A 27,799-nucleotide genomic window follows, 5' to 3' on the forward strand; every position below is an offset into this window, starting at 1 on the left:
GCATCTGGAATTTGTAAAGTAGAATCTGGAAGACATTGTCCATATGTTCACATCAATTTAGGGGTTGAAGAGGCTCAAATGGATGCAAAAATATGGCTCCTTTCCTGCAAAGAACTTGTGCACTGTATGTTTTTAAACCTGGTATGACGTTGTTTTGAAGGTGACCTGAGCCACTTCATTAGTGCTCTCTTGGTTTCTCAGTTAGATTATAACCTCCTGAAGACAGGATCAGTGGCTACTGTTCCCTTTGAACCTCCGCACTGCACAGACCAGTATTTACTCTTGAATTCCCTCTATTTCTGACTTGTCACTAGACCTAAATATGACGGATGTCCCAAGGGGTAGGCAACAGAAAGTAGAATGCCCCTGACTCATTAGAGCAGTGGTCAAAATCATGGTGACATCAAGAAAAATATCCAAAGTGAATGTACATCTTTGCCTTGTTTGCAGAGTGGAAAAGCAAATTATACTGACTGACGTATTCCTTAAGTCCTAATTCTCGAATAATATTTACCAATCACAAGTCATGAGCCAAGTGGCATAGGGAAAAATTAAGGTGTAAATCTCAACCACTGGGGCTTTGCTTTTTCTTCATTACATTAAAAAAATAACATATTCGAAGTTTCTACCTATACATATAGTATTCACTGACGGAGTTTACAAACTGAGAAAGAAGTATATGGAATCATAAGATGACTTAAAAGTGAAGGGCATTTTGTAAAGATCAGGAAACATAAATATTTAATAAAATATAAAGACAATGCCCATGGGCAGTGGGAATGGAACAAGAGAACATAAAAAATATTGTTTTGGGTGCTAAAAATGGCTGCTCAGTATAGGGAAACAGAATCACAACTCACCTTAAGGCAAAGCTACCCAGCCAGTGTGTCTTGGCATCAAAAAGTTTACAGATGTGCGATGGAATGCTGCTCTTTTCTGTCTTGGGGTGGCTGGATGGGCAGGGGTTGCCAGAGCCTTAGGAGGTGGTCTCCATCTTTGAGAAGCCTAACCAGGGGTTTCTCAGAGGGTGGTCTGAGCTGAATTAGAGTTTGACAGTGTCGCCTACAATCCCCAAAGAAGGCTGGAAAAACAGTGGCATTTACCATGTGCTGAGTGGAACCAGGGAGGGCATTTACTTCAGCAGCCAGCTGACCGTGTGATGCTACCAGCTGTAGGCAAGAGACTCCTAGAGCTGCTGGGAGGACTGGTGTTGCAGGATGCCTAGAATAGGGCATGCAGCCAGAGGGCAGCCAGTCAGCGTAGGGGTTCTGGAAGGCCAAGTAGCAAGTTCTGATGGAGGCAGCTCAGAAAGGCAACTCCAAATCTTGGACTTTGAATATATCAGGCACTTCTGTGTATTTGTGGCTGATGTGCCCTTTTAATGGTGACCAAACTAGCAATAGGGTGGCTCTATCTCATGGACTTTTTGAAGATTAGAGAGTTCACCATCTTTTGAAATACTTAACATGTTTTCTTATGGCAGAATAGTATTCCATTGTGTATATATACCACATATTTTTTATCCAATCATCTATCAAAGGACACTTTGGTTGTTTCCACGTCTTGGCCACCGTAAGTAAAGCTGCAATGAACATCGGAGCACATGAAATAGTGGCATTTACGACAACATGGATGGATCTTGAGATTATTATGCTAAGTGAAATAGTCAGAGAGAAAAAGCCAAGAACCATATGATTTCACTGATACGTGAAAGCAACAAAGGAACAACACAAACAAACAAAGAAACAAAAACTCATAGACCTAGACAATAGTTTAGTGGTTACCAGGGGGGAAGGGGGAAGGGGGATGGTAGATGAGGGTAAACAGGATCAAATATATGGTTATGGAAGGAGAACTGACTCTGGGTGGTGAACACACAATGTGATATATAGATGATGTATTACAGAATTGTACCCTTGAAACTTATGTAACTTTACTAACCATTGTCACCCCAATAAACTTTAACAACAACAACAAAAATAGTTGATATGAAAAAGAGTTCAAGTGGATTTAAAATTTATTCTCATTATCCTAGAAGTTTCAACATTATATTTGTCAAAGCAGGAGAAAAATGGGCTGGTGAATTTTTAAAATATAATTTCAACAGTTGTAAAAAAAGAAAAATAGGGCTTTACATTTTTGTCACCTTCTTGTGCAAAGTTTTCCCATGATGATAATTATCAAGAATGCAAACACTGTATGCCATCATTTAAACAATTTTGACCAGGAAATGTTGTCATTATTTCAAGTAGAAAACAAGATATAAATGAGTTTTGTTTGTGCAATCTAGCTGAAATTTATTTTTAAAAGTTTAAAAAAGATGTTATTTGGAAGTTTTAGACACATTCAGTATTAATGCTGGGTATATTATCTTTATTATATTTATATCACATAAAGAAATGTTCTCACAGAGCGCTTTATAGATATAGCCTTATCACTTCCACGTTACTTTAGTGTGTTCTAACGCATCACGTTTTTCTTGGTGTGCTGACATAAAATATGTTGGGACATACTCCCTAAAAGCACCTTTTACTACCAGAAACTATTAAGCTTTTCTTATTGCAGGCAAGTCAAATGAGTAGGTAGACAGGAAACTGTGTTGTATAGAGGATAAGCTTGGCAAAAGCAAAACAGTGAAAAAATAAGGATATTCCCCAAACCAGAAGGATATTGGGACAAAGAGAGGACCTTGTTTCTTTTTACATTGTTGAAGGCATAAGGCTTAAATTTGCAGGGCTGGAAAGGAAGGATCAACAGGTGAAAATTAACCCTCACTAATAAAGTAAATATTAGTATTTTATTTCTATCATTTAACATGTTAAATATGAAAAGTGACACAAGCAAGCCCAAATGGCACGCCCAGAAAAGCCAAAAGGATTTGAGAGAAGCCAGGTATTCTGGCTGTCCAGCCACTATCTATCCATCAGCCTGAAACTTCCTTCAGATCATCTTCTCAAATTATCCATAGGAGATTTATTCACATACTGAATAAGAAAAATATTTCTAATTATATCCAACCATTCTTAATATGAATGAGAATTATGCGGGGATGCAAGATTGCCAAGACTTTTTTTGCCAAACAATTCCTTTTGACTTAAGAAACAAGAGGCAGCTGCATTGTTTCCATAGCTATCCATATAAAAGAGCCTTTGGAATGAGGCTGACTCGTTCTGCTTTAAAAAGCTCCAAGGTAAGTGGGAACAAGACAGGACTTTTAAGAGGGACACTGGCCACACCGCCAAGTGTCGGCTGCAGCTGCTAGTTCTGGTACTGCATGTCTTACACCCATGCCTTTTGTTGCCTTTTGCTTACAATAGCAAATAATGCTACAAATGGGATTTTGTTGGGTTTGGGTTTGGGTTAACCAAGTGCTTTTCTCTTTCCTTGGACAGAACTGTCTCACTTCCAGGCTGCATCTTCTCATTTGCTAACGAGGTAAGATTTGAACTAACCAGTCCCTGGAGGAGAACAAAGGTGCCTCTGGGATGGACTTGTATCACTTAGCAACCTTTGGAAAAGTGCTTGACTCAGTAAATATCTTAACAACTGTACTTCAGGAGAGGCTCTGGAGAGGGAGAGAGAGGGAGAATTCACCTTTTAGAACAATGCACATAGCCTTACTGAGGACTCAAGCATTGGTGGGGTGACATTTTAGCAAGAGAATAGTTGGTAATAGACTATTACTTTATTTTTGTAGGAAAAAAATATGCACTAAGATTCCCTTGCTAAAAATTACAAATTTGACAAAAATGTATCCTGCTAAACATATCTAACAAATAAGTAAGGAAGTATCTAGGAAAATGTTTCCTTTAAACTTCTTTAAACTCTTTTTGAAAGTTACCTTACCCAGTGCTGAGTGTTGTATGAAACAAAACACTGAAATTTTTGTTATGTATATAATAAAGGTATTAACCTGCCCTGCTACCGTGTTTCCCCGAAAATAAGACCTAGCGGGACACTGAGCTCTTGAATGCATCTTTTGGAGCAAAAATTAATATGAGATCCGGTATTATATTATATTATATTATATTATATTATATTATATTATATTATATTATATTATATTATATAAGACAGGGTCTATATTATAGTAAAATAAGACCAGGTCTCACATTAATTTTTGCTCCAAAAGACGCATTAGAGCTGTTTGTCCAGCTAGGTCTTACTTTCAGGGAAACATGGTACTACAGACTGCGTTCCTAAAGAGAGAGACTGTTGGGTAGCTGATTAAAATGAGTTTCAAGTAATTTGATCATGTAATTGACTGCAGGAGCAATCTTTGCCAAACCTTTTATTCTACTGATACCACTGGCAACCTGCAAATAACGTAGAATGGAATAGTCCAAGCCTGCCTTCGTTAGTAGACAATTTGGAAAGCAAAGGGAGCCCTTCAATGTAGAAGAATGAAGATGTTTGCTGTGGCTTTTATCCTCATTTAGTTTAACAGGGTTAAACTGATTAACTGGATTTAATATGCAGAGACATTATGTTAGAAAAAGTCTACTAAGCAACCAATTAAAAAGAGGAAAACAAAAATATAATCTCTCCAAAACCACTGAATGTGAGCACTTCTAGCTGAATATCTAAAGAAGGAAATAAAGTTCTCTTACATCATATGGCAAGAAATGGAATGTTTTTACGTTACAATAAGTGGCACTTTATATCTAAATGATAGCCTGAACTACTTCAAATTGCTTTTCAGTCATCATTTAAACCTTTTTTCAAAGCATCTTCACTATATCTCATGGGTTGTGGATTAAGAAAGACAGATATTGTGGTCCCCGTTCTAAAGATGGAGACACTGAGGCTCAAAAGATCTAATGTCTTCTCCAAGGTCACAGGCTCCTTAGCTGTAGGCTGAGACTACAACCCAACTCCCTAATTAGAATGCCAGTCTTGAAGGACAAAAGAAGATAATGGATGCAAAGCCCCAAGTACAGTGTTGAATACACAGTGACCCTTGATGCATTTGAGTCCTGTTGATTATGTTTGTTTCAATAATTATAGCATAGTGTACAGTGGACCTGCCCGGTGGAATTTCCAACAGGGCCCTTGAAATGTCATCAACATAGAAATTTATGGATATACGTGGTAGTCCAGAATCTCTAATGTGAAATGTTTCATCTCTTTTAGGTCCTCTTGGCTCAGCAGCCATGAGTGGAGACCAGGAGATGGCGGTTTTTGGGGAGGCTGCTCCTTACCTCCGGAAGTCTGAAAAGGAGCGCATTGAGGCCCAGAACAGGCCCTTTGATGCCAAGAACTCTGTCTTTGTGGTAGAGCCCAAAGAATCTTTTGTCAAAGGGACTATCCAGAGCAGAGAGCCAGGGAAAGTGACTGTGATGACTGAAGGGGGGGCGGTGAGTAGAGTCCCAGAAGCTCACATTTTATTGATTTTTTTTTGTTTGGTCACTTAATTGACATAAACAGTTTTCTTTCCTTTTTACGGCCAGACTCTGACAGTGAAAGAAGATCAGATTTACCCCATGAACCCTCCCAAATATGACAAGATTGAGGACATGGCCATGATGACCCATCTCCACGAGCCTGCGGTGCTGTACAACCTCAAAGAGCGTTACGCAGCCTGGATGATCTACGTGAGTGCCCCCCACCCCAAAGTGGTCTTCATCATCATCACTATGGATTCTGCCAGCTCATTGCTTCCACTGCTGGATAAATGGGTCACAAGTAGTGACCCGCTTTGCTTTCACAAGTGGTGTAACTAGTTGAAAGGTTCACTATTGCTGTTGTAAGACACAACCCAACAGCTGGCACTTTGCCCTTTGTCTTCTCATCCAAAGCTGGTCAAGGCCATTGCCCACATCCTGGGTTTGCCACAGATCCCTTGAACAAACCTTGGAGCAGCTACTGTTTATGTCTCAGCTGCATCTCTATCTTTTAAACCCGTCCCCTTATTCCCGCAGCAGAATCATATAAAGGGAAAAAATAAGCTCATGTTGTAGCACTTAAAAATAATGTTTTTAAAAGGCAAATTCCACTCATTGTTTGCTCCACCAAAATAGCAGCGTTTTTATCTATGTGTTCTGGTCCCTTCACTGGAATGCCTTGATGAAACCTTTCGAACTGCCCCAGCATGTTGCATGTTCTGTCCTATTGTTTCTGTCTCCGCAATAACACGGACCATGTTTTTCAACCATCATTCATTTACATGTGTGTCTTGTACATAGACTTAGAGTTCCTCAAGGAATATCACCTCTTGTGTATTTCATTCCTAATGCCTTGCAGAGGCCTGGCACATAGTACACACTCAGTATATGTTTTCTAACTAAATTTATTATGTTACATTGACATTTTTGTGTAGTTGAGCTAGTGCTGATACTCAGCTGCACAACACCTATACAAGCACACCTAGTGTTCAGAGATAGCATCCATTCTTATTTGTTGGTTCCTGTCCTAGTTCAGTTGTTAAAGATTTGAAAATTCCCCTGCTGTAATCAAAATGTATTTGCATCATTTTGTGTTCTGTTTCTTTATAACCTAACCGTAGTTTGCAAATATTTCCCCAGTATTGCTGCATACGTTCATGTTTACCTTTTTAAATGCCTGGATCATATTGTCTTAGGAAGATGTACAATAGTTCACCTAACCATTCCTATATTGTTGGGCTCCTGGGTTGTGTCCAAATTTATATTTTTATGAATTTGAACTACCTTAATGTTATAAAAAAATACATGCTTATTTCCTAAAATGCAATAAAAATGTCTCACACTACACATACAAAAAAAACCAAAAAACTTTTGGAGCTCTTGCTATGTGAAAATCACTGTGACAAATCTCAAGGGGATTAATGAGTTTAAATTGTGGTCCCTTCCCTCAAGGATTTTGCTATCTTGCTGTTGAAACTTCCAACTAGTTTTCATGCTGATGCCTTGAAGAAATGTAGAGTACTTATTTAAAGTGTTCTTTTTAGTTAAAATTCATTTAATAAGTGAATTATACAAATAATAGGAAAGGCCTTTAAATAGTTATTCTTTCTTATTCCCTTGTATAGACCTACTCAGGCCTGTTCTGTGTCACTGTCAACCCCTACAAGTGGCTGCCGGTGTACAACCCCGAGGTGGTGGCTGCCTACCGAGGCAAAAAGCGCCAGGAGGCCCCGCCCCACATCTTCTCCATCTCTGACAACGCCTATCAGTTCATGCTGACTGGTGAGTTGAATGCTTTATATGTGCATCTTTTTAGAGCAGAACCGTAGGAGAAAGACACTCTAACCATTTCAGCACTCTTTGAGATGGCCCCCTTCAGTTGAGGCTGGTGTATGTTGAGGCAGATGGTCCAGGAAGGAGAGAATGTAAAAGATGATTTGCAATCTCTACTGTTACATAATTGCTAATGATCTCTTAAACTTTTGAAGGTCAACAGAGGTTGGCCATAGATAGATAATTTATTTTTGAATGGCTCAGAAACTAAATAAGCTTGAGCAAAAACACAAGCAACATCCATATGTGTGTGCATCACACACACACACAGAGACATACACACACACACACCACACACAGTCTCTCTCATACACAATCATACATACAAACTGTATTTCCATTACCAAGAGCCAAAAAAACAGAAGAGTAAAATTTGCCTCTGCGGCCTTATCCTCAATATCAGGAATCATGACCAATGAATAGTCTCTTTATATTAAGGATGGCATAAATGCTACTGCCTTTTCCCAGAACCAACCTGAACACACTCCAGATTTTAAGGTGTATTTGGTACTAAAACAATTATACCATGAATCCTCTTCCTAGAATATGATCGCAGCTAGACCAAGCTAAGGTACTATGCACCTTGGGGAAAGGGCTTAGAGAATTCCCCTTCAAGTAAAGTACAACATCCAAACAAATGTTTACCTTCCCCTAAAAATACGACTAAAGCCATGATAACTTCCAAAGTTACCACCTTTACTGTATTTACTCCTTCTCACATGCTAAATATATCTCCAGTCCCTATTTTTATTACCTCTAATACCTACAACAACTATGTCAGTAACTTGTCATCTAAATCCAATGGAAGACCCAAGTCCACCTTTGATATTTATTTAGTCAAACCACACAAAAAGTCTGGTGTTTCCTTGCAGTGTTCTGTTTAAATGGTTGCATGTATGGGGGTGGGAGAGCCACAGAGAGCAGGAGAAAAAGCTGCTGGAAAAGGTAATAGATCTAGAGCCCACCAAACCCTAGGGATTGCTGAAAAATACTAAGCTTGAAAAACACTAAGGTCATTCCATTTTACTTTACTTACCATTTACAATTATGTAAGGAAACAGTAGTAAAAGTCTATAACTTCTCTTTTGTAGACCGAGAGAATCAGTCAATCCTGATCACGTAAGTAGATTTCATACTTTCTTTTCATGGCTGCAATAGCTGCCAGCTTTGGGACCTCATCTGACTTACTTTCTATTTGACAGTGGAGAATCTGGGGCAGGGAAGACTGTGAACACCAAGCGTGTCATCCAGTACTTTGCAACAATTGCAGTCACTGGAGAGAAGAAGAAGGAGGAAACTGGCAAAATGCAGGTGAGTCTGACAGCCAGAGTCAGCATCAAGACTGCCAGGGCTCTCAGGAAGTCTGGAGCCCCAGATGTGAGTACGGCTCTTGCCTTTGCAGGGGACTCTGGAAGATCAGATCATCAGCGCCAACCCCCTCCTGGAGGCCTTTGGCAACGCCAAGACCGTGAGGAATGACAACTCCTCTCGCTTTGTAAGTCTCTTGGCTACTATTATAGACACTGCTCACTGGTAAAAATTTATGGAATGTTTGTGAATACATTTTCTGAATCTTTTTCATTCACATTATATTGCATCATGGTTCTTTCTATTTCCTCTGAGCACACAGTAACATGGATTCAAGTCCAGTCTAAAAAGATATGTAACACTATAGCTGAGTTCTTTCTCATCTATCATTGTCTATAATTATTTACAATTTTAAAATCAAAGATAAAATTCTTTTACTTACAAAATAGGAGTTCCACCTTTTCCTCCCTGATACAAATATTCTCTGAGCTTATTTAATATTAAAGTATTAGCCTTTCAAGTGTTTTGAGTTTCTCAAAAATTTGGTATGATTTAAAAACAAAGTAGTAATATTAGTTTTCCTTTCAAGGGTAAATTCATTAGAATCCACTTTGGCACTACAGGAAAACTGGCTTCTGCTGATATTGAAACATGTACGTACTTGGATATCTTTTGCAATCATTTCTGCTTCTTATGACCTATAAAATTGACCAAATGAAATTTGCATCTCACATGAATTTCTGCATTTTTCCTGTCTGCTACTTGTTTCCTTCCAGATCTATTAGAGAAGTCTAGAGTTACTTTCCAGCTTAAGGCTGAAAGGAGCTATCATATTTTTTATCAGATCACATCAAACAAGAAGCCAGAACTAATTGGTAAGAAATGTCATAATTCCTTTCAGAATGAGTACACTAGCACCTATCAATTATGATCCAACCTAGTATGCCATGACTGAATTTTGTCAATTTTATACATCATCTTGATTTTGAAAATACCTTTGTAACTTTGGTAAAAATGTATGTGTGTTCGTTATAAAAATTCGAATGAAAACTGAAAATAACGCCTCCAAATTCCATCACTATGAAATAACCACCATGAACGCTTGAATGGATAGCATCCTTGTCATTTTCTGTACATATATATTTACATACAGATGTATATATATACTAACTGGATCATAATTACATGCTCTTCAATAGTCTACTTTTTTCATTGAGCAATAATACATCATGGCTTTTATCAAGTCAGCAAGTATAGCTTCACCTTACTGTTTCTAATGGTTGCATAATATTACACTCTAGAGATAAACATAATTTACTTAACCATCATACCCTTTTACGATATTTAGGTGTTTTTCAATTTGGGATTTTAAATAGTAAACACTGTACTAATTATTGTTACAAATGTAACTTTTCCCAATATGTGATCATCTTCTTTGGCATCACACAGGGCCTTAGGGTTTGTCTAGAAATCTCTTGCTTTAATTAAGAGGATAATTTTGCTTACTTTTGCTCTGTTCCATGTCCTCAGAAATGCTTTTGATCACCACCAACCCATATGATTACCCATTTGTCAGTCAAGGGGAGATCAGTGTGGCCAGCATTGATGATCAGGAAGAGCTGATGGCCACAGATGTAAGTAGAATACAAGAAAATCAGAATGATTATGTTGGTTCAGAGTAATGGTTCCTCCAGATGAACATTCAGTTTCCAGTAGAAAAAGCAAAAGAGGATTCAAAGAAGAGCATCAATGTGTCACCTGGAATCACCTGAAAAGATTGGGATGTGCCCCTCCTTTCCCTTAATAGTATTTTAAAGAGCTATCATTTCTGAATTTACTTACACCATTTTTTATAATCTGCTTGCATTAGGTCCACACCACCTCTCAAAATAACAAGTTCCTTAAGTTTACTATCCTTGTTCTGTATCTTAAGTTTCCTTTTGAATCTTCAGAGGGTATACTGCTGTAATTCTAACGCTCTGTGCTGGCCTTTGGTTGACCAACTCCCTACACACCCAATCTAGGAAGTTCCTTGTCCCCCTCCCCCGCTACTCTCGCCCCCATCAGTACTGGTAGTTTCCTCACTTCGACTGACAAGTCAGGCAATGGGATGTGAGCTATGGATAGTAAATGTGTGGGTCATAACCTAACAGTTATCCTATTGGTTATATTGGCAGAGTGCTATTGATATTTTGGGCTTCACTAATGATGAAAAAGTCTCCATTTACAAACTCACGGGAGGTGTGATGCATTATGGGAACTTGAAATTCAAGCAAAAGCAGCGTGAGGAGCAAGCAGAGCCAGACGGCACTGAAGGTACCAACTGAATCATCCACCTGAGTTTATGTTTGTTTGAAAATCACATTGTTAACTTGTTGCCATTGTGTTTTCCTAGGAAGACACTCATTTTTAATAATTGAGTTTTAAAGTATACGTAGATAATACACTATGTGAAACAGACATGTATTTCCTATAATTTCTGAAGTTCTTTAAGGCACACTACCCATAATCCAGGTCTTGAACTTAATGAAAGAAATGGGCAAAAATACTCACAAAGATATTCTAAAAACATTGCACAAAACACCTGTAGCTTTAAAAAAAAAAAAAAAATTGAAGCAGTGAGTTGCTTAGGGCCATAATGAGATTGTTCTACCCTTTCTTCCTTTTAGTTGCTGACAAGGCAGCCTATCTCCAGGGTCTGAACTCTGCTGACCTGCTTAAAGCCCTCTGCTACCCCAGGGTCAAGGTCGGCAATGAGTACGTCACCAAAGGCCAGACTGTAGAGCAGGTAGGTGCATAATTCAAATTCACCACTGGGGATGCAGGCATTTTACAGTCCTCTGATAACCTCAAGAGCTGTATCTTTGTCTTTCAAGGTGTATAATGCAGTGGGCGCTCTGGCCAAGGCCGTCTATGAGAAGATGTTCCTGTGGATGGTCACCCGTATCAACCAGCAGCTGGACACCAAGCAGCCCCGGCAGTACTTCATCGGGGTCTTGGACATCGCTGGCTTTGAGATCTTTGATGTGAGTTGGGAGCTGGTTGGTAAGGGGATTGTATATTACTAAGGCAATGGAAACATCAATGAGAAAAAAATATGTAAATATTATGACCTTTTCTTAACACTGTCAAAAAGCTATGCTAAGTCTTAAAAGAGTGTGATTGGGCAGCTCCTAATCATCTATTATAGTGGCAATTCCATTTCTATGAGAAATAATGCACTTGATGTCGACTCTTTAATGCTTTACATGACGCAAAGGGAGTTAGGAATTAGCTTGGTATAGTGGGGTAGGGGTGGGACTCTAAAAATCCCACAATGCAAAATGAAGTTAACAGAAAAATATCAAAGTAAACCTGTGCAATGTATAATATACTCGGAATATATGGTGGAAAACTCATCCAGAAATACTTAGGAAGATAACAATAGCTGATAAAAGGTTAGTAATTTAGAATCAGCGTTAATAACCTCAATGCAATTAACTCTTAATACTCAATATGATATCATGGGATAAAAACTCATATCTGATTATGAAATACATTTTTCCTGCTTATAGTTTTGAACAAGTTTATCTTTTTCTTTCTAATTCTAAAAGCACAATGGGCGTTGCATAAAATATAGAAAATCAAGGAAAAGGATTCCACATTAATTCCACTCTTTACATCTAGCTGATGTTAACCCTTTGGCATTTTTTAAAAAATACAAGTGTGTGAAAGAAATACAAGTGTGTTAACATATTATACATAATATTTGGTATCTTGATTGTTTTTTCATTTCAAATTAAAGAAGAACAAGGGTGGCAGTTATCGCTCACCTGCAAGGCTGACCATGATGACTTCCATACAACAGAGACTCCTCCAGCTTCTAGTGGGTCACAGATTAGCTCTTGAATGAGTCAACAGAAAATGCAGAAATTAATGGCAAGAAACATGAAATGATTAAGTAGGAACTCAGAAAAATACCTGCGTTCACTTAAACAAGTGCAGGAAAAGTGTATTAACGATTTAGGACTTTGCATAAATGGTAGCAAACATTAGATTTCACAGATAATTTTGATATAGCTATAATCTAAAGGCTATTTGATGTATGTTTTTAAATTAAAAAGTCCTATATTTAAGAACGCTCAATTTGCTAAAGAGAAAAGTAAACATATCTATTTATTTAGTTCAACAGCCTGGAGCAGCTGTGCATCAACTTCACCAACGAGAAACTGCAACAGTTTTTCAACCACCACATGTTCGTGCTGGAGCAGGAGGAGTACAAGAAGGAAGGCATCGAGTGGACGTTCATCGACTTCGGGATGGACCTGGCTGCCTGCATCGAGCTCATCGAGAAGGTCTGTTTTGCACTTCAGAAACCATGTTTTGTGGACAACTAAATTATGCATTGCATCTTATTTGAATTCTATACACAGAGAAAAATGTTCAAATAGAATTATAACTTTGTGTGTGGTCTGCTTTTAGCCTATGGGCATCTTCTCCATCCTGGAAGAGGAGTGCATGTTCCCCAAGGCCACAGACACCTCCTTCAAGAACAAGCTGTATGAACAGCATCTTGGAAAGTCTGCCAATTTCCAGAAGCCGAAGGTGGTCAAAGGGAAGGCTGAGGCCCACTTCTCTCTGATCCACTACGCGGGCACCGTGGATTACAACATCACCGGCTGGCTTGACAAGAACAAGGACCCCCTGAACGAGACCGTGGTTGGGCTGTACCAGAAGTCTTCACTGAAAACTCTAGCGTTCCTCTTCTCTGGGGCTCAAACTGCTGAAGCAGGTAGTACTCAAAAAAATCCAACACTTCCTCTGCATGTTACAAAATGTGATGCTAGATTGAGGCTGGGGATCTCATAGCCCCGGCAGAAGGATTGCTGGGCCAAACCCATTGTGCCTCTACTGAGTTTTGAGGAAGTAGGCTGCAGTGTAATTACACACCCGGAACTGGCAGAGGCCCTAGAGCAAAGGGTCAAAGGAGAACTGTCAGGATCTCAATTAAAGAAAAGCTTGGGCTTCTTTGATTCTCTCCTGCTTTTTTCTCCATATCTGCTGGATATTGAGTATCTGGGGATATTCATGGCAACGGAATGACAAACGTCTACCACTCTAGCTTCTGTAAATGATTTTTGAAATTATAGTGTCCCCAAATGTCCTAATATTGAGTTTGTTTCTATTTGGTGAGGAGAATGCCCTTCCCTTCATTTCCTAGTGTAGAAAAAAAAAATCACAGAAAAGTGGATGCAAGCTTAGTTGGCATATGAGATTCATTCTGTCTCAAATAGAAAGACCAGTAGTGTCAAAAAAATAAATAAATAAAATAAAAAAATAAAAGCTCCACTTCAGCACAGAAATCAACAAATAGGCAAAAAGTAGCCCTGTTGATTTAAAACTATATTTGAATGGTATCTTTTCTTGTTTTTTTTCCAGAGGCAAGCGGAGGTGGTGGTGCCAAGAAAGGTAGCAAGAAGAAGGGCTCTTCTTTCCAGACCGTGTCTGCCCTTTTCAGAGTAAGGAAGAAACTGCTCTTGACGCTTGCCAGTTATTTTGAGAATTTGTTTTTAAAGCACAGAGTCTTCTTTTCAAAAGTCATTTAGGAAAGGACTGACTTCTGTTAATCTAGCTTTGGAGAGAATTATTCCAGAATTATTAGCTCATCTTTCATGCTAAGCCAAATAACAACAAAAAAATATTTTATAGAAAATTTTATAAAACAATACTCTGCCATTCATAATTTCATTGAGTCAGAAAAAGAAGCAATGACATGTACTCAGAGAGAAAAAATCGTCAGTAAGACTAATGAAAATCTAACAGCGAGCTTGTAAGGAACATAATATGGTATACTTGTTCTTAATCCAGTCAATTCTCAATTATAACTGATAGAATTTTTCCTCTTATAGACAATCTTTATGCCCTAAGCATTGATAGAGTTGGAAAGGGAGAACTATATTTATGAGAAAAAGTTCAAATGTGGTGCAGGCTTGCATTTCCTTATTGGAAAACTATGGAATTTAGTAGAAGAAAGTGTGACCATTTAGTATGGGAAGGCAATGGCCCTGATGTACGTGGGTGACTGGGGGTAGAACGGTGCTTGTATACACTAAAAAGAATCATGTATCTGGCTGCTTTATATGTGGAGAAAGTGGAGAAATAAGTACTGAGGCAGAAACTGTATCTCATGAGAAACATATCAAGGTGTTTATTCCCTTAAGTGAAAATGCTCCATACTGGTCATTCAACTCAACCGTAGACACTGATTTCATAGACCTCACCAAAATGCTCATAACCATGTCTAAAGTCTGAGATAACAGGATTTTTCTTGACTTCACAGGAGAATTTGAACAAGCTGATGACCAACCTCAGGAGCACCCACCCACATTTTGTGCGGTGTATCATCCCCAATGAAACAAAAACTCCTGGTAAGAAGTTCTAAAATGAGAGAACAAAGCATGACTGCCATACTTCCTTTTTCACAAACTCTGCAATGAAATAAATATGTATTTCTTAGGGGCCATGGAGCACGAACTTGTGCTGCACCAGCTGAGGTGCAACGGTGTGCTGGAAGGCATCCGTATTTGCAGGAAGGGCTTCCCCAGCAGAATCCTCTACGCAGACTTCAAACAGAGGTCAGACTCTCCTAATTATGGTGTATCTTAAAGTTTAACACACATACATTTAACGCAAGCAAAACAGTTGAGCGAAAATATGCCTCTATTTGTTGTTTTAATTTTCCACACAAAGGTGAAAAATTATAAGCCTCCAAACACCTTTAAAATATAGATATACCACACATTAAACACGCTGCAGGCTTTTCTTTGGATTACTAAGCTCCTGGGTTAGCTCATAGATGTATACATTCACTTCAATAATTATGAGTACTACCATTTTTTGAATGCTTAATATATTTGGATCATCTCAATTAATCCTCATAAAAACTCAGTAGAGGCAAGTCCTACCAATACCTCATTTTATAGATGAATAAACTGAGGCTCAAAGAAATTAAGTTACTTACCCAAAGTCACATGGTAATTAAATGGCTGAATTAGGAACTTTCCCATGCAAGTATAGCTACCAAGAAGTGATTTTATATCCCTTCTTCGGTATCTTCACCTTTTTCTCTCACACACTAGTTTCCTGGAAACATGTCAGCTCCTCTTTCTCCTCCCAGGATAAACCCATCTTGAGAATCAAATAACAGGCAAAGAGGCTGGGTAACAGCTGTAGGAAAATGGTTTTTCCTAAGTCTGGGTCTGGTGGAGTTGACAGAGAACTCCAGTGCTCAAGACCTAAAGCACCCCTACATTTGACGTTAGGTGGTTAGGACAGTTCCTCATGCCTGAAGTGTACTTTCTACCAGATACCTCAAGAAAACTTTACATTCTTAGACTCAGGATCTTAAAAAGCAAATACACCTAGCTAAGATAACATGCTACATTTTATTGGTCATCTACACCTTAATGTGAACAAGATTATAGAATCCTTTCCTGAGAAAACAAAGTCCGATGAGGCAGGAAGGAAACTTACAACTGTGCAGAAAGGTAAAATGGAGTAAAAATAGATGGTCGATACTAAATTGACTATCCATATATACAATGTCCTTCCTGGGAACAAAATATAATAATAGAGCTCATTTAATGTTCTATTAATAGAGCTATTAGTGTCACCAGTAAACCAAGTTTTTAAAAATACTGTGTTTGTTTTAACAGATACAAGGTATTAAACGCAAGTGCTATCCCTGAAGGACAATACATCGATAGCAAGAAGGCTTCTGAGAAGCTCCTTGCGTCCATTGACATTGACCACACCCAGTATAAATTTGGTCACACCAAGGTAATAGTCTCTAAAACCTACCTGATGCTATTTCTATCCCTTTGAAGTTCATGTAAAGTTTCTGATCTGCAACTCTACCCATGCTCAGGTCTTTTTCAAAGCTGGTCTTCTGGGGCTCCTAGAGGAAATGCGAGATGACAAGCTGGCCCAGCTGATTACCCGAACTCAGGCCAGGTGCAGAGGGTTCCTGGCAAGAGTGGAGTACCAGAAGATGGTGGAAAGAAGGTATTCATAGGGACACCTTACTAAACCCCATCTGTCTAGGCTTTTTAGTTCTGAGTGCTGTTATCACCTGACTTTGAACATTTCTGTTCCTATCACAGAGAGTCCATCTTCTGCATCCAGTATAATATCCGTGCTTTCATGAATGTGAAGCACTGGCCCTGGATGAAACTCTTCTTCAAGATCAAGCCCCTACTGAAGAGCGCAGAGACCGAGAAGGAGATGGCCACCATGAAGGAAGAGTTTCAGAAAACCAAAGAAGAACTTGCCAAGTCAGAGGCAAAAAGAAAGGAACTTGAAGAAAAGATGGTGACTCTGTTGAAAGAGAAAAATGACTTACAGCTCCAAGTTCAGTCTGTAAGTAGCGGTATCATCCTGGGTACTGCTCAGCTACCCAGGATGCAAGTGCTAGAAGGCTGGCCACTAGCAATATGAAGTTGGGTGGTCAGTCTGGGAGACTTTCACTGCAAGGAGAAAGTGAAAGCATTGTGATGGTACTGATGTCGTCCTTATATTCCTTCACTGCCCAATAAACACCCCACACCAGCACCTGAGCAATGAGGTAGAACAAATGGCTCTCTTCCATTCTACACAGTTTCATCAAACTACAGCGTTTATGACTTCCTTTCCCTTTGAAGACCGTCCTTGAAAGTGATTTTTAACATGAACTTACCCCAAATAAAATACAAAGGGGAGGATGGCATGGAGAGAGTGATTTTTTTTCTCTGAAACTTGCTTGACCATTTAGATGTCCAGGGATCTTAAAACACAATATGTACAGCTGACAAATGGCAATATTCTACGTCAAGTTTTAGTGAACTATTGTTTGTCACTGATCTCCAAAAGTCAGATTTGCTCTTTCCAATCCATCTCCACTGTCAGTGCCCCGTCCTCATACCCAGATGGCTGCAGCAACACTTAAGTCACTCTGCATGCTGCCAACTCTCTCCTGCCATCCAACCTGCTCCCTCCTGAGCCAGTCATTTCAGAGCTGCTTCCATCAAGTCTGAAATGTAATCTATAAAAGACTGTCTTTCATTTGAACTGAATTGAATTGATCTGGTATTATTTACTCATCACAAAATCATATTTTTCCAGTTGATTGAGATTGTTCTTTTCTGTCAAGTTTGGGTGGCATAACAACTCCTGATTCTAGATTGCAGAAGGAAAAAGAGCTTTTTTTTTCTGCCCTCACCTGCTTCAAATCTATCCAATTTTTTTTTTATTTTTTATTTTTTTTTGTCCCTAGAGAACTACTTAGAATATGTCCTACACCTCTATATTCACTACATGGCGATATGTAGCACATTTTATTCTTTTACATGTTCAAAGACTGCTATGGGGGCTCACTGATAAATGTATATAACAATTTCTCTCTCATTTCCTGTCAACCCCAAACCTTCTCAATTGGAAACATAGCAGGTTGCCAGGAATTTCTTTATTACTTTATGGCTCAACTTGAATTTAGAGCATTATAACCAAATCGTCTTCTAGTACTACAAAGAGCAATAGTTCAGTAGCCGCTGCATCCTGAATTTCTCTTGTTGGAATGCCCTCTCTCTTCCTGTTCCTTCCCCCCAGTAAATTGATTTCTACAGAACCGAAACCTACCCATCTGTCAAGGCCCAACTCAAATGCCATTTCATTCACAAAACCATATCTGATACAAGTTCTCTGATCTCTTATGTCACTAAGTACTTTCTGAATTATGGGAGCTCTGGGAGGTGGTAAGCTTTCTAATTTACTGAAGAATACAGTTGGCCATCCATATCCATGTGTTCCTCATCTGTGAATTCAACCAACTGTGGATTGAAAAATTAGAAAAAAATGTTATGTTATTGTTGATGTACTATATAGATAGACCTATGAGGGCTGCATCTGTACTAAACATGTACAGACATTTTTCTTGTCATTATTTCCTAAACAATACAGTACAACAACTATTTACATAGCATTTCCATTGTATTATGTATTATAAGTAATCTAGAGATAATTTAAAGTCTATGGGAGGATGTGTGTAGGTTATATGCAAATACTATGGCATTTTATGTAAGGTACTTGAGCATCTGTGGATTTTGATACCCATGGAGGGTGGGCACCCTGAAACCAATCCCCCAGGGATACCTAGGGACAACTGCACACATTTCTAAAGGACTACGACAATATTTGAAATATTTATTTCCCCACGATGTGGAGTATCTTGCATTGCACACAGCAGATGATTCATTAGAGTTTAAATCCAAAGAACAAATGGCAGAGATTTACACTGTTATCACTGGAAATATTTCATTCTTTCTTCCCAATTTTGATTTTGTTTCCAACTTAAGGAAGCTGATGCCTTAGCTGATGCAGAAGAAAGGTGTGAGCAACTGATCAAAACCAAAATCCAGCTCGAAGCCAAGATCAAAGAGGTGACTGAGAGAGCTGAGGATGAGGAAGAGATCAATGCTGAGCTGACGGCCAAGAAGAGGAAACTGGAGGATGAATGTTCAGAACTGAAGAAAGACATTGATGACCTTGAGCTGACACTGGCCAAGGTTGAAAAGGAGAAACATGCCACAGAGAACAAGGTATGAAACACATACAAAGAAAGTTTATGTTTTTATTATTATTATTGAGTGCAAGCATAAAATTGACTCCACCAAAATATAACATGTAATGCAAAATATTTTTACTACCTAAGGTGAAAAACCTCACAGAAGAGATGGCAGGCCTGGATGAGACCATAGCTAAGCTGACCAAGGAGAAGAAGGCCCTCCAAGAGGCCCACCAGCAGACCCTGGATGACCTGCAGGCAGAAGAGGACAAAGTCAACACCCTGACCAAAGCTAAAACCAAGCTGGAGCAGCAAGTGGATGATGTAAGTCTAAGATTATTTAAAAAAAAATTTTTTTTGAAAGGACGCTAAGCAATCCTTTTGACCCAACGTTATTTATGTTTAGCTTGAAGGGTCATTAGAGCAAGAAAAGAAACTTCGCATGGACCTAGAAAGGGCTAAGAGGAAACTTGAAGGTGACCTCAAGTTGGCCCAAGAGTCCATAATGGACATTGAAAATGAAAAACAACAATTTGATGAAAAGCTCAAAAAGTAAGTATGAAAGAATTACTTATTAACTTGCTTCCAGTGGAGGATATGGACTCAATTGTTATTCTTTGCTACTTTTCAAAAAGGAAAGAGTTTGAAATGAGCAATCTGCAAAGCAAGATTGAAGATGAACAGGCCCTCGGGATGCAGCTGCAGAAGAAGATCAAGGAGTTACAGGTAAGTACATGATTTCCATCTGTCTAATTCAACCTGACAAAATTACTAGCACAGAGAAGCTCAGCAGTGCTTTTCACCACTCCTAGGCCCGCATTGAGGAGCTGGAGGAGGAAATCGAGGCCGAGCGGGCCTCTCGGGCCAAAGCAGAGAAGCAGCGCTCTGACCTCTCCCGGGAACTGGAGGAGATCAGCGAGCGGCTGGAAGAAGCCGGCGGGGCAACTTCAGCCCAGATTGAGATGAACAAGAAGAGGGAGGCTGAGTTCCAGAAAATGCGCAGGGACCTGGAGGAGGCCACCCTGCAGCACGAAGCCACCGCGGCCACCCTGAGGAAGAAGCACGCGGACAGCGTCGCTGAGCTCGGGGAGCAGATAGACAACCTGCAGAGGGTCAAGCAGAAGCTGGAGAAGGAGAAGAGCGAGATGAAGATGGAGATCGATGACCTCGCTAGCAATGTAGAAGTAGTCTCTAAAGCCAAGGTACTATAGAGTCTGGGAAATTGTTCTTAGCAATAGCCCTGTATGTACACATCACAGTTTACACAGAGCACTTTACACACATAATGTCATTTGTTCTATGCAGTAATCCAGGAGGTTAGTAAGAAAGATATTAGTATTTGCATTATTTCCACTTAACATATGAAGAAACGGAAATCAAAAAAGTTAAGTACATCGGCCTCATCATACCATTAATAAATAAAAGCTTTTGAACATAGGTTATTTGTGTTTTCTTGGTCTTCAATTGAAGAACACAGGTCTCCAACATTCTCAATTGTCCAATAAGCAAAGTGTCACTCTATATAAAGGCAAGGAAGTATTTATGAATATGCTTCTAGAAAATATACCATACAAGTCTTACAAAATTTCAAATTTAGAACACAATCTTTATATTTTTTTATATTAATATTAAACAGAGCTTCATGATTAGCTTTTTAAAAATCCCAATGTATATTTTCAACTTAGGACAGCAATCATAAAATATAAAGAAAAAATTTCTGGTATATCGTATTACATATAAAAGAATTCATTTTATATGTCAAAATAAATATTTTTCTGTTTCAAAAGATATTGTAGCTAGAGCAAAATTATATTAAAATATCTTCATTTACTCCTTTTACTTTTTCTCACACAGGGAAACCTAGAGAAAATGTGCCGCACTCTAGAGGACCAATTGAGTGAACTGAAATCCAAGGAAGAAGAGCAACAGCGGCTGATCAACGACCTGACTACCCAGAGGGGCCGCTTGCAGACAGAATCTGGTAACTCTCCTCTTCTATAGGGCCTAAGAGTAAAGATGATGAGATTAAAAACAACTGATTTAGTGAAGAGAAAGTCTAATAAAAGCAACTGAGAACACGGATGATTCACTGAATAGCTCAGACGCTCGACCTACTTGCGAGGTCACTTTGGGGACGATGCTGGAGATACAGACTTCAGTAGGACTGGATCAAACTCTACTCCGGAAAGGTCTTGAGTATCTGGCTACACTGAGGGCGTGCGTGGGGTTAGGAATCACTCCAACATAGGTCCAGGGCTTCTGTTTGAGACCAAGCTTCTTTTTATCTATGTCCCAGTGAACCAAATTTCTGAGTAGGGCGATGGGTAACCCAGTCTCTCAGAAATCTTATGAAACCGGGACTAGGTAGAATTACACATTTGAGCTCCCTTCTTTGACAGTTATCACCTGGTTTTCACAGTATCATATACCCTGAAGGATTAGTTACAGAGAGAACAATAAGAATCTAAGCTGTATTTATTCATTCAGATTAATATGTAAGTTTCACCACAAAAATCAGAAATTTGACATTAAGCATGAAGATTTCAATAGATAATTCTATCATCTGAGCACTCAATTGAAGGGGATGTTAAAAGTTAAAGTTTATTTCTAATATGGGCCTGCAAATTTTTTCTTCGCTTAAAAAAACATGGTGCCATTTCTTTTGCCTGTCAGGTGAATTTTCACGTCAGCTAGATGAGAAAGAAGCTCTGGTGTCTCAGTTATCAAGGGGAAAACAAGCATTTACTCAACAGATTGAGGAATTAAAGAGGCAACTTGAAGAGGAGACAAAAGTAACTATTATTATAAGACTCATTTTACCCCCATGACTTGAGCCTAACTGGAGTCCATTGCATCAGCTTTTAAAGGGTTTTGAAACTTAATAATTAAACATTAAATATCCAGTAAAATGAAAGTGTACCTATTTCCGCAGGCCAAGAATGCCCTGGCCCACGCCCTGCAGTCCGCCCGCCACGACTGTGACCTGCTGCGGGAACAGTATGAGGAGGAGCAGGAAGCCAAAGGCGAGATGCAGAGGGCGCTGTCCAAGGCCAACAGCGAGGTTGCCCAGTGGAGGACCAAATACGAGACAGACGCCATCCAGCGCACGGAGGAGCTGGAGGAGGCCAAGTATGTGTACAGATATGACAAAATCTGCAGAAAACTTTGCACATTGAATCAGAAAGATACAACCTTTGAAGATTCCGTGAATTAGCCCACAAACATTCATTAATTAGCTCCTATTTGCCAGGCACTGTCAAGCCCTAAGAAGACGTAAATAAAGCAAACACGATCTCAACCCTTCTCACCTAAAATCTAGTTAAGGAAACAAAGACTAACAAACAATTATACAGATAATTAGGCCTTATTGCTGTTGGTCAAGCACACCAAGCTCAGTGCTACTCCCGGCATTGTACTTGCTGCTCCCTCTGTCTGAAATGCTTTCCCCCACATCTCCCTCTAGTTCATTCTCTGATTTCTTTTAGATAACTCAAATGTGACCTCCTGGGAGTACCTGTTCCTGACTATGTAGAATAGTTGCCCACCTCTTACTCGATTTTATTTTTCCTCATTGCACTTATATCAGCAATATGTTATTATGCATTTTCTCACTTGCTTATTGTTTATCACTCCCACTTGTGTGGAAGGTTCACGAGGCAGGGACCTTTCCTGTCCTCTTCACTGCTGTGTACCCAGTGTTTGGTTCATAAAGAGTTCATCAATATTTGTTAAGTGAATGTATAGATATTTTTAATATAAATATTTTTATATGAAGTTTCCAATACTTTTCAGTGTGGTGATAGTTCATAATTCTTGTTTTGGCTCATGTCTTTCTACAAATATATATAATCTTCAAGGAAGAAGCTGGCCCAGCGGTTGCAGGATGCAGAGGAACACGTAGAAGCCGTGAACGCCAAGTGTGCCTCCCTGGAGAAGACCAAGCAGCGGTTACAGAATGAGGTCGAGGACCTCATGCTTGATGTGGAGAGAACAAACGCTGCCTGTGCGGCCCTAGACAAAAAGCAGAGGAACTTCGATAAGGTAATTTCTGCAGCAGCCTCTGCTCTCCATTATTTTCTTCCATCCTTTACAGCAGGTAACCACTCTTGGTTTTTCAGATCCTGTCAGAATGGAAACAGAAGTATGAGGAAACCCATGCTGAGCTCGAGGCCTCCCAGAAGGAGTCCCGCTCTCTTGGCACTGAGCTGTTCAAGATGAAGAATGCCTACGAGGAATCCTTGGATCAGCTAGAAACTTTAAAACGGGAGAACAAAAACTTGCAGCGTGAGTCCCTTTCACTTTCAATAGTATTCATGTTTGAAGGAATTTTTCTCTTCTGTCCTCTGTCTGACCAAATCTCTACCTGTCTTTTACCCAAACAACAGAGGAGATTTCTGACCTCACGGAGCAGATAGCTGAAGGAGGCAAACGTATCCATGAACTGGAGAAAATAAAGAAACAAGTGGAACAAGAAAAGTGTGAACTTCAGGCTGCTTTAGAGGAAGCAGAGGTACAGGTCAAATTGTGCATTATAAATAAATGCAGAAAAGAATTAGGCCCATCCACATGGACTGAATAAAAAGATAAATAGCACAACATTTGTGGAAGGAAAGGTGTGCAGAAAAACTTCCAGATGTTCCCATTCCCTGCTAATGTCACCTCTTGCTGTCATTAAGGCATCTCTTGAACACGAAGAGGGAAAGATCCTGCGCATCCAGCTGGAGCTGAACCAGGTCAAGTCTGAGATTGACAGGAAAATTGCTGAAAAGGATGAGGAAATTGACCAGCTAAAGAGAAACCACATCAGAGTCGTGGAGTCGATGCAGAGCATGCTGGATGCTGAGATCAGGAGCAGGAATGATGCTATCAGGATCAAGAAGAAGATGGAGGGAGACCTGAACGAAATGGAAATCCAGCTGAACCACGCCAACCGCATGGCTGCTGAGGCCCTGAGAAACTACAGAAACACCCAAGGCATTCTCAAGGTCAATGGGTTGCAGAGATGGTCCCAGGGCAGTTGGGGTGACTGCAGCCCTGAGAACAAGACATCTCAATGATCATTCATTCCACAGGACACCCAGATCCATCTGGATGATGCCCTCCGGGGCCAGGAGGACCTGAAGGAGCAGCTGGCCATGGTGGAGCGCAGAGCCAACCTGCTGCAAGCTGAGATCGAGGAGCTGCGGGCCACTCTGGAGCAGACAGAGAGGAGCAGGAAGATCGCAGAGCAGGAGCTCCTGGATGCCAGTGAGCGCGTCCAGCTCCTGCACACCCAGGTGGGATTCAGCACAAAGAACTCACCTTTAATAAATGCCTATATGTCCCAGAAAATATAAGCTTAAATTTTTATTTGACAGACAGGTTTTATACTTCTGTCATTTTTTCAGTATATTACTGAGAAATGTTTTGCTCTTTTATTTTGCATAAATTAATTTATTCATTGCCTATGCTATTCTAAGGTTACCCATATTATTTTGTGTTAATATATTTATTGATGCTAGTTATCAATATTGAAATTTTTATTGTGGAGAAATGGAATGTTTAAACATCTGTTATAATTTTATCCCTGTGAATGGTCTGATTGATAAATGGCAGTTATAAAATTATAGAGTTATTTGGTCTAATTATGAACCATATTCTTGAAGATGCTGAATATTCTATAACATTTCCATTTTATTTAATTATACTACATAACAAAATAATATTGAAGAGCATTTGACTTGCAAGTTTTCAACTGAATTTTTTTTCCTAAAATGGCTGCCACTAAGTTCTTAGGTAACGTGATAAAAAATACTTATAACTTATTTTTAATCAGAACACCAGCCTGATCAACACCAAGAAGAAGCTGGAGACAGACATCTCCCAAATCCAGGGAGAGATGGAGGACATTGTCCAGGAAGCTCGCAACGCAGAAGAGAAAGCCAAGAAGGCCATCACTGACGTGAGCACGCTGAGCACTTGTTTTCCTGCTACGGGTATGTGACCCACCATGACCACGTTTCCTTATTATCTTGATTGATTTGCTAATTAGGCGGCCATGATGGCTGAGGAGCTGAAGAAGGAGCAGGACACCAGCGCCCACCTGGAGCGGATGAAGAAGAACCTGGAGCAGACGGTGAAGGACCTGCAGCACCGTCTGGATGAGGCTGAGCAGCTGGCCCTGAAGGGCGGGAAGAAGCAGATCCAGAAACTGGAGGCCAGGGTGGGTGTCTCAATATCTATCTATTTCCATTAGCTCCCAATGCCTTATTGGATCAAAATTCTTAAGAGCCTATTTATTCGCAGGTACGTGAGCTTGAAGGAGAGGTTGAGAATGAACAAAAGCGTAACGTTGAAGCTGTCAAAGGTCTGCGCAAACATGAGAGGCGAGTGAAGGAACTCACTTACCAGGTACTGCAAAATTTTTTATCAGCTAAGCACTCCTCCATATATATGTGAAATACTCATGTGCAATGACACAATGGTCATGTGCTTTAGAAGTAAAACCCTATGGTTTCTATAATCTTTCAGACAGAAGAAGATCGGAAAAATATTCTCAGACTTCAGGATTTGGTAGATAAACTTCAGGCAAAAGTGAAGTCTTACAAGAGACAAGCTGAGGAGGCTGTAAGTATCCTTAAGATAGAAGGGAAGAGAGAAGTCTTCTGTTAAAAAAAGCTAGTAAATAATTAGATTTACTACTCCTGTAGTAAATAAGCCATTTGCTTTATAGAAGACTGTGTACTTCTTACAAACTTTTGTGCATTTTATACTTATTGCTTATTATTTTTAATATTAATAGCTTGATTTTAAGGTAAATTTTCAATTCACAAAGAAACCTCAAAAAATTTCGAAGCAGAAATGATACAGGCCACATTCTCTTGCAAGAGTGTGATAAAATTGTAAAGTGATGAGAACTATAAACAAAAATCCCCAAATACTTAATCATTAAAAAAAACAAAAAACCTTTCCTAAATATTTTTGGATTAAATTAGAAACAAACAGATAATTGCTGAATATTTATCAATTAAAATAAAGTTTCAAGTAAGATGCTTCTTTTATAAAGTACAGTCAATGCTGTCATTGGAGGACAATTAATTGCTTCATATGCTTTCATTATGAATCAAAAATAAATGAATAAACTGACATTTCAATAAAGAAATTATAAATAATAATGAAATAATGGAAGTAAGTACTGTTGAAGACAAAGGTAGAAATTGATGAATTAGAGTATACTATTTTCTAATTTGCTGATTTCAGTAATAGTTGACAATTTCTGGTGAATTAATAAAACAATAGTAATAAAATAAATACCCTTACCTCTAGCTCAATCAAGGAAAAAGAAAATACAAATGCTCATTAGGAATTAGAATATGGGTAAACCCTACAAGTAGGTTTATATTTTTTAAAAGTAAAATATAAATCTGTCAACAAAGTTGAAATCTTAAAGAAACTGGGGATTTTTCTAGGAGAATATGAATTACTAAGTTAGCTGAAAAAGTTATTTCAGAATTACTTCTGAAAATGGACGCAGGTTCAGATAGATCTTTCAGAACTTCAAGGAACAGATAATCCCCATGCTATGTAAGCCATTCCAGAGCATGGGAAAAGATGAAAAGCTTTCCAACTCATTTTAAGAATCTCACATGACCCTCATACCAAAACCCATCCAAGAGAGAATGGGGGGAAAAACTAAAGACAGTTTTACTCATGAGTGTAAATATAGTAAAGATAAATTACTAAGTCAATGAAACCTTTACTTTATTCGGGGGGTTGTGCATCAGTAAGAGTTAAATAGGATTAACTCCTACATTGGAAGGACTCCTGAATATTAGGGAATCTGTTAATAGAATCATTACATACAAAGCAGGAAAAAAAAGTAATTGTTTTGAAATGTGATGAAATGATGTATGATAAAATTCAACATTTTTTTCAATTTAAAGAGATTATTAAGAAATTCATCCTTAATATGAATTAAAGAATATCTAACTCGAGAGAATAATCATCTTATAGCAAACCTTAACAAGCATCATTTTAATATTCTTGCCTTCTTCTCTGCTCTTATGTTTTTTCTTGTTCTACTTGTGGTATATATCTTTTAATATGTTTTGGTTGCAAAAATACAGATATAATTATTTATGAGACACCAAGCCCCAAATAAATCATAAAATTAAGTTCAGTGATAAGCAAGACGGTAAGACAATCATGATTCCTGTCGAGTAGTTTAACTTGTCGGTAGATGCCAAGTCCTTTCTTCCCTTAGGCCTAGAGAGTCTAGAAAGATGCACAGTATGGATTCCTTACAATTTCATTTTTATTCTCAGGAGGAACAATCCAATACAAATCTATCTAAATTCCGCAAGCTCCAGCACGAGCTGGAAGAGGCTGAGGAGCGGGCTGACATCGCCGAGTCCCAGGTCAACAAGCTGCGGGTGAAGAGCCGGGAGGTTCACACAAAAATCATAAGTGAAGAGTGATCATGCCCCGATGCTGTGGAATGACTGAAGAGAGGCACAAAATGTGAAGTCTTTGGTCATGTCTATCTGTAATTACTGTCTATTCCACCCTATTGCAAAGGAAATAAAGAGCTAGGGTACTTTGCAAACAATATCCTTAGACTGGTCTTTTCTCTCACTCCTAAAGCAATGTCAAAGCTTAAATAATCTCAAGGCTATCAAACAATCACATTCACCCTGCCACTAATCACATTCACCTTGCC

The 27,799-nt window shown here is 39.1% G+C and overlaps 1 protein-coding gene across 2 annotated transcripts; it reads left to right on the plus strand.

Annotated features, from left to right (window-relative positions):
- Nucleotides 1-3,125: 3,125 nt before the first annotated feature.
- Nucleotides 3,126-27,690, plus strand: LOC109460128 (myosin-2). Of its 2 annotated transcripts, none has more exons than XM_088801915.1 (40): nucleotides 3,126-3,190; nucleotides 3,393-3,435; nucleotides 5,134-5,357; nucleotides 5,451-5,594; nucleotides 7,010-7,166; nucleotides 8,309-8,336; nucleotides 8,420-8,528; nucleotides 8,620-8,712; nucleotides 9,115-9,178; nucleotides 9,302-9,400; nucleotides 10,056-10,159; nucleotides 10,703-10,841; nucleotides 11,195-11,313; nucleotides 11,402-11,551; nucleotides 12,689-12,859; nucleotides 12,987-13,296; nucleotides 13,944-14,023; nucleotides 14,845-14,932; nucleotides 15,022-15,139; nucleotides 16,220-16,343; nucleotides 16,432-16,568; nucleotides 16,667-16,922; nucleotides 18,893-19,135; nucleotides 19,249-19,425; nucleotides 19,508-19,653; nucleotides 19,737-19,827; nucleotides 19,914-20,303; nucleotides 20,956-21,082; nucleotides 21,775-21,893; nucleotides 22,034-22,230; nucleotides 22,959-23,142; nucleotides 23,220-23,385; nucleotides 23,487-23,611; nucleotides 23,778-24,086; nucleotides 24,174-24,377; nucleotides 24,917-25,042; nucleotides 25,133-25,303; nucleotides 25,387-25,491; nucleotides 25,612-25,707; nucleotides 27,405-27,690. In XM_088801915.1, the coding sequence occupies exons 3-40, from the start codon at nucleotides 5,154-5,156 to the stop codon at nucleotides 27,555-27,557; spliced, it is 5,823 nt and encodes a 1,940-aa protein (XP_088658041.1). In that variant the 5' UTR covers nucleotides 3,126-3,190; nucleotides 3,393-3,435; nucleotides 5,134-5,153; the 3' UTR covers nucleotides 27,558-27,690. The 2 variants fall into 2 exon arrangements, with proteins under 2 accessions (XP_088658041.1, XP_074175756.2); XM_074319655.2 differs by lacking the exon at nucleotides 3,126-3,190 and adding an exon at nucleotides 3,208-3,267.
- The last annotated feature ends 109 nt before the right edge of the window (nucleotides 27,691-27,799 follow it).

Source organism: Rhinolophus sinicus, chromosome 12, assembly GCF_057876585.1.
Source record: "Rhinolophus sinicus isolate RSI-liver-muscle chromosome 12, RSI-T2T, whole genome shotgun sequence".
In the NCBI taxonomy this organism is placed as follows: domain Eukaryota; kingdom Metazoa; phylum Chordata; class Mammalia; order Chiroptera; family Rhinolophidae; genus Rhinolophus; species Rhinolophus sinicus.